The sequence below is a fragment of the Crassostrea angulata genome, chromosome 2 (assembly GCF_025612915.1).
Source record: "Crassostrea angulata isolate pt1a10 chromosome 2, ASM2561291v2, whole genome shotgun sequence".
NCBI classification, from domain to species: domain Eukaryota; kingdom Metazoa; phylum Mollusca; class Bivalvia; order Ostreida; family Ostreidae; genus Magallana; species Magallana angulata.
In genome coordinates this window covers 30,948,000-30,955,730 of record NC_069112.1, presented here as the reverse complement: position 1 = coordinate 30,955,730, position 7,731 = coordinate 30,948,000, and the positions used below count along the sequence as shown (strand labels likewise).

At 35.8% G+C, this 7,731-nt stretch overlaps 2 protein-coding genes across 2 annotated transcripts in view; both read left to right on the top strand.

Moving 5' to 3' along the window:
- The window catches only part of LOC128171734 (putative nuclease HARBI1), a 225,458-nt gene that overhangs the window by 186,968 nt on the left and 30,759 nt on the right, over positions 1 to 7,731 (top strand). The window lies entirely within an intron of this gene.
- Positions 5,421 to 6,143, top strand: LOC128174189 (uncharacterized protein K02A2.6-like). The gene has a single exon (XM_052839805.1). The coding sequence runs from the start codon at positions 5,421 to 5,423 to the stop codon at positions 6,141 to 6,143; it is 723 nt and encodes a 240-aa protein (XP_052695765.1).

The window sequence follows — 7,731 nt, the reverse complement described above, 5'->3', positions numbered from 1 at the left end:
AAGCAAACTAGCATATCGTTGATTTTAAAATAAACAATATTCGATAAAATCAACTCCCGTCAGTACATCAGTACTTTGATTTAAAGACCAAACCCGCCTACAAAATACGTAACCTTTTTTCTAAGATAACTTCTTTATTTAATAATATTTCTAAATTTTTGAAAACTATCTGCAAGTTTAGAATTGTTACGTGATGACAAAATTTACAGACCCTGAAACGTACTACTACACCAAAAAACGTGCGACTTACATGCGAGAAACGTTTCGTGTAAACCGTTTAGCGTTTCGTGTGATTGTGAAGCGTTTCGTGTAAACCGTTTAGCGTTTCGAGCAAAGAGTGAAAATCGTTTAGGGCAAAGCGTGCGAGAACCGCGTGAAACATTCATCAGAATTCATTCGGAACTCTCTGACAATTTAATTGTTTCAAAATGGCGCCCGTGTTTTACGTTACTTTAAACTGCTTTTGATTGGCAAAACTCTTTTGTACATGTAGGTATTTTCATGAAAAAAAATCTACAAGAAATGATGAAGCGTTTAATAGGCATTTACTCCAGAAAAGTTGTTACGTAGTGTTTTGACTGACTTTTGTCCAATCAGAATGTAGAAGGCGGAGTTGAGACATTACCGGTCGTGACTTAATTTGAGAGAGAGAGAGAGAGAGAGAGAGAGAGAGTTAACTGGTTAATGGAGTAAATTACAGATGACGCAGATGAGTGAACTATCTATCAACTGTTACAATAGTTATCGTATAAAGTGACAAATCACGGTCTATAGTATGTCCCAAGTTATTGCTTCCATCAATTTTTGATGATTTTTAATAAAAATACACATACCTGTGAAAGAAACACAACTGAAATTGATGAAAGGGAATACATCAAAGATATCTTCATTGCACAATTTTCACTCATAAAATTTCACAGGAACGAAAACAATTTTCTTACGGAGATTTATAATGGGAAATATTTACATCTTTTCTCCATTCGGAAGTAATCGGGATACCTTGCGCAATTTTTTAACGTTTTCATCCGGGCTTATTAATGGCTGATGCAATGCAAAATCCCCGTAGACTTTCAGTATTGGGATGTGATCTGAAGCGGTAGAGGGGGCGTTTCAACACATATAATCTGGACATTATCATATAAGTGGATGAACGTAGTTTGAGCACAAAGGTATTTACTATTATTGAAATATCAAGCAAAAAGTGGTGGAAGAAAAAACTCGGGACTTAGTATAGCATATCTTATAGATTTATGAAACTTTGAAGTGTTTTGAAATTCTTCAACCAGGGAACAACTATGTCTATAGATAGATCAGTAATAGGATAAGGTAATGTCAAACATCGAAGACTGTACGAATATTTAAGAAACTGTTTTTATTACAAATGTTACCGTTAATAATCAAATCAAAGTTTGCCGAGTCTTTCTGGAATTAAACATACGTTGTAAATTTACTTTGTATAAAAACTTTCTTCATGGTTACTTAGTGTCAAACATTCTTTACCTTAGATGTTTTACTTTTCCACTATGCATCCGCCTTCGTTGTGTTTTCTTTACACTACATCTAAATTCATCATGTTCATAAGTGATCATTCGTTCGCATTTCAAAATATTCAATGTCCGTATTCTCGGACTCCATGATAGGAAATTTAGTTGGATATAAGCTACGTCATTCTTATCCATGTGCATGTTGTCGACGGCGCGCGGCCAAAGAAATTTTCACAATCGTTCTAGATCTTTAAAACGCTTTAAAGTTATACAATATAGGATATACATGTAATTTTTTTATACAGACTTTAATTAATTTGTTTGCAAGTTTATAACTAATGATTATTCCTTTATCGGCACCACTTAGAATTCACTCAATTCAATCTCTCTCTTTTCTTTCTCTCATTCAAGTCACGAGCGGCAAAGTCTTAACTCCGCCCAGCTACGATCTTATTTGACAAAGGTCAGTCAAAACATTAGGTCGAAACTTTTCTGGAGTAAACCCCTATTAAACGCTTCAATGCACTTCGCTGTAACTTCAACGATCATGTTTTGTTAAGCATATATTTTTTTTATTTATTTACATCGATAACTCTTTCTGAGACCATTCGACTTTGTACAAGCAGCACACATAACCTCGCGATCGGACATCGGGTGTCTCCTGCACCTGGCTGAACCTGTCAATCAAACTCTGTGTATTTGTTTTCATTGGATGGTCAAGCGTCTCTTTTTTTTTGTCAATAGCCAATGGAAAATTAATGACTTCAAGGTAATCGGAATCAGTATTTGATGAAGCATGCAATTTAAATGACAAAAATTTATTAATTATCTGAAAATTATTTTAACCACTGTTAACGGAAAACAAAGAGTCTTAGAAGTAATTAACACACAGGGATTTGCATACAATGTACACAGTCATGCAATTACTAGTCATTATTATGGGAATCTTTACGCATGGTATTTAATTCGAACAGATTATAATAATCTATACACTGTACGCCGTTACACATGTACGAAGCGCCGGTAGTATATACGAATATTGAGTCAAAAATTTAAATCATTTTTATTTCTTGTTCTTTTCAATACAATGTGAAATTACTTTCAGAAAAAAATTCCGAAATACTAATTACAACTTTCTTTTTTGTGTAATCATTTGAATTTTTTCTGAGGTACATGTATATATATGTACAGAACATACTTATTTACGCGCGAATGATACGACAAAGGAAAAAAATAATCGGTTGTTCGTAGAACATTTTTATCTTACGAATGTGACTAATTTAATTTTAACTATTTTTCAACATTATCAATGTAAATAATATCAGGTGTATTTACTGTTTGTGTTTTTACATCGTAATCTTTGAAACCAATAAAAATACTAATGTTAGCAGAAAAATCAAATCCCGCCGAATACTGAAAAACCCGATTTCAGTTTGCAATGATACGGATTTTATTTTTGGTATTGACTATTGAGTAACGGTAACTTTTTTTCTGGATGATTTTATTATCTATTATTTTATGTAAAAGCGCAATTTCAACTGTTACTCAATTATATAACAATTGATGACCTGGGGCTATATATGTTCCGAGCTGTGTGCGCTGAAGCGACACAAGATTCTCGGTCGCACGTGGCGATTGAATTTACACAGACTGACTAAATAAACAAACGGGTGGGAAAGTGAAACAAAATGTTACACATGAGAAGAAGCCACCAAAAACGATTATCGATAGATCTTGACAATTAAAAAAATCCAGCGCGAGCTCCTGTCAGCGGGGCGGGAGGGGGGGGGGGGGGGGGCAGATGAGTTCGCTTCTACAAAGAAACGAACGACCATGTAGAAAAACTGCCTCAATTTAGGACATTTTTTTATCGTGCTAGCACCTACCGCAAACATGTTACATGGAACATTGATTATAATTTGATTTTAAACTACCTTTTACGCTATCTATAAATCAATGCTTAATCAACTGTACAAGTTTGATGAATTTATCTTTTCATCTTAAACGAATATAATAGTTGAAAACATAATAAAATATAGTTGTGTCCGTGCAAAATATGAAACATGAACGCGTGATAAGGTACATGTAGAAGAACACGAACCGACCGCGGATTACTTGTCCACTCGCGCCGGTTCTCCTCAGCCATGTGCGAGGGATGATCATCATTTAAAGCTTTACTATTTGTGTGTGTGTGGGGGGGGGGGGGGTGATTTAAAACATTATTTGTGCAGTTTTTAAAATATTTTACATAAACAAACTAACCATTAATTTATGTTTTACGATGTTTACGATTTGGAGTAATATCGCTCATTAATGTTCATTTACACTCAAATGTTCAATTGAATAATTAGAAGATGGACACACTTTTATAGCATAAAATTAAAACAGTTCCTGTTTTTACGGCTATATTAACTCAAACACGTTCATATGCATGTAAGTGTGCGTCGCGGTGCGAGAATCTTGTGTATTAAATAACCGCTTAATTACCGCTAGGTAGTGCAGCCGTGGCTGATCTCATCGTAAAGGTACATGTACAACCCACAGACAGGCACAGCTCAGAACCCAGGAATATTTGAAAAGTTTGCAGTATAATGACCACACTCTATCAAATAGAAGTCATTTATTTTAAACTTAAAACCCACAATTGAGCTGTGTCTATTAATCAAAACGAAACCAATTCTTGAGTTCGCGGCTAAATAAACTCATACGTGTATATGAGAGACACAGCTCTCGTGTATTAGATAACCGCTGACCGCTAGGTAGTCCAGCCGCGAGCATGCATGGTGACCGATTTTCTCGGCCGCGGGTGAGGGAGAGCTTACGTAATGGTACACATACACACAGCTCTGATTCAAGGTAGATTTGAAATGCATGGAGTTAATAAATAAAATGTAATGCATAGAATTTTTTTAATTCCATATTTTGTGGTTTAATAGAAAAGAAAAAGAATGTTTTGTTTTTCAATTGCCGTTTTTAATGATTGTGCACTATAAGAACTTAACAACAATGACTTAAACTCTTAAAAAAAAGCATGTACTCCAACACAAAAAAATATTCTTATAAATTAATGCCTCCTGTATAAACCAGCATACTTTCTGCGGCAACTTTATGCCAGTTGTACGCACAAAGACTTTCGTTAACTTGTCAAATGAAAACAGGTACCTGTCAACATGTAAAGCTTTTTACACTCATACTACACAAATCACTTACAAAATAATATTGTTACGACCTTTATGAGATTCCAACAAACAACTTTTCCAGCGACAGCTATATCAAAATCCTAACCGTTTTTGAGTTTATCAAAAACGTTTAGGGGCTATTGACCCTTAATTAAATGGACCAGCCCTTTTTTATTGGTGTCAAATGAAAGCCCTCGATATTCTGCACAACTTTTATTCTACATGTTTTAACAAAATATTTTTCGTTAAAAAGATATAATGGAAAATATGTCTAAATTTTTGCACTTTTTTGAATCCTGTTTTTTGACCCCCTACCTTTTCCTAAATAAAAAACGTAATCTAAAAACAAAAACCGATGTGCACCACTACAATGTCTCTGCTATTTAAATTCGTTAGATTGCCATTCCCTGCATAATAGTCTCGGAGCCTTTGTCTGGAAACCAAAGGCCCTAAAAAATTTTAAAAGGGGAATAACTCGTTAACGGAAAGAGAATTTTAACTTTTATGAATTGATGAAGATAGTGTTTTGTAAAGTCCATTAGCCCTGAAAATTTGAGTAAAAACCGTTCAGAAATTACCACGATATGAAGCCTCAAAGTTCGCGTCTAGGAAGAAAAAAAAATAAGAATAATCTCGCACAATAATAGAAAGGTCTTCCGTTGGAAACGGAAGACCTTAATGAATATTCATGAGTTTAAAGTTGATCAACATAAGCCCCGCCTCCAAATTCCAGCCTTAACTGTGCTGCGTATCTGTCATGGACGGACTTCTCTACAAGTCAAGCAAACTCATTGTACCCAGAGCACTACAGAACTCAATGCTGGACAAGATTCATGAATCGCCTCTTGGGATAGTCAAGTGCAAAGCACGTGCCCGTGAAGTTCTCTTTTGGATTGGCATGTCAACAGATGTCGACAACCGAGTTAGGTCATGTGGACTATGTGCACTACATCAAAACATCAATGCAAAGGAACCAATGCTAATGCCAGAGATACCAGATCGGCCCTGGTCGAAACTAGCTGCAGACCTATTTGAACACGAGAAACACCATTACCTACTAGTCGTTGATTACTTTTCCAAATGGCCCGAAGTAATAAAACTAGAAAACCTGTCAAGCAAAACAACTGTGAACTGCTTAAAAGAGCTGCTTTCAAAATACGGACTCATCGATGAAATGATTACCGAAAATGGACCCCAGTTTTCCTCTGCGGATTTCAAAGACTTTTCGTCTGAGTTCGAATTTAAACATGTAACCAGCAGTCCACACTACGCTCAATCAAATGGCCAGGCAGAACGAACTGTACAAACAGTCAAAAGGCTCATCATGAAATCTAAAGACCTGTTCAAGGCACTCTTGGACTACCGAAACACACCGCTAGATATCGGATTATCACCAGCACAACTTTTTCTCAACCGCCGACTTAAAACATCACTTCCAACCTCTGCGCCCTTGCTAAAACCTCTTGGATTAGATGCCTAAGAAATCGCAGCCAAATTAAAATCTCGCCAACTGAATAATAAAATCCAATTTGACAAACATGCAGGACCTGGATTGGAACCGCTTAAGGCAGGAGACGCAGTATTTCTGTACACAGAGGGAAAATGGAAACCTGGTCAAGTCATTGAACAGCATGCATCACCTAGATCCTACGTTGTTCAGTCGTCAGATGGAAGGAAATTGCGTAGGAACCGAAGACACCTTCGCGCAACCAACTACCGTGCTGAGAATGCACCGCAAAATGATGGCATGCGAAATTGTGTGAATCCTGAAGATTTGCGTGATAGCATTCAGTTACAGACAGTAATGAAAAAGATGCAAACATCACTGCTGAACCAAACAACGCACCTGTTCCAGTTCAACCCCAAACCACGCGCTCAGGCAGGACCGTCAGACCACCAGCAAAATTCAGTGACTATATTGAATGACTCATTGTGTTGCGTTAAATAGCTATTACATTGAAAAATTAACAAAAACAATTAAAAAACTGTAATTTAGAGTTTAGAAATTATGTATTTTGTTTTTGCATGAAAATCCAGTCTTGCGTAATCTCTAGTCAATTTTTCATTACAAATGCATAATATTTTGCTTTTGATGGAAAGAGAGGGATGTCACATACTCAATTGTTTTCTATTTGAAATCCGGAAGTTATCCGTCTTTGGTTTTGTCTTTTATGTGTATGTCAATAAATTAGAAACTAACATGGCTGCCTCCATTGTATTCAACAGCAAGTGAATCTGAAAGTTAATGTCTATCCCTGATGCTTAATACCCAGGAGCAGAGACCTAAATTTTTCAAAGAAATAATGCATTTTCACTACATAATCAATAGAGCCCACCATAACACCAGACCCCTGATCAATAGGCCATGATTTTCACAATGTTTGAAAAGGCACCCCTTACTCATTAGCAAGGTTCATTGCTCATAATCATGCACTTACTTTTTTCTGCTAAATATAAAGGGTAAGAGAAGATTTTCGAAAAAATGATACATTTTTACTACATGATCAATAGAGCAATAACTCCAGAACCCCGGACCGTGGGGCCAGAAATTTCACAATTTTGATAAAAGACTCGACACTGCTTGTTATAATCATGTTAATATTTGACTCTTTGATGTCCTGAAGTAAAAAAAAAAAAAAAATGAAAAAAAATTGTATTTTGATAGTTTGGCCCCACCCTAATGCCCTAGGGCAAGGACCATGAAATTCAAAATTTGTGTTCCCCTTTGCCCATATATGCTCTATACCAAAATTGGTTGAAAGTGGTAAAACAGTTTATTAGAAAAAGCTGAAAAATATATTTTAAAAAGTTTACATCCGACAACCGATGGACGACAACGGACAAAACAGATAGAAAAAAGTTACCTGAGTGACTCAGGTGACCTAAAAATTTCTTTTGAATGGGATACTACTGAGGATACTTTACATAACAATTTCACCACTTCTAGGTGTTTACTTCTCAAGATTTTAACTGATTCTTTTTGCTAATAATAGTACAAGTAATATTTTGGGGAATCAAAATTTGAACTAAGTTGAATTTACACCACATGATGATGCTTACATATTAGT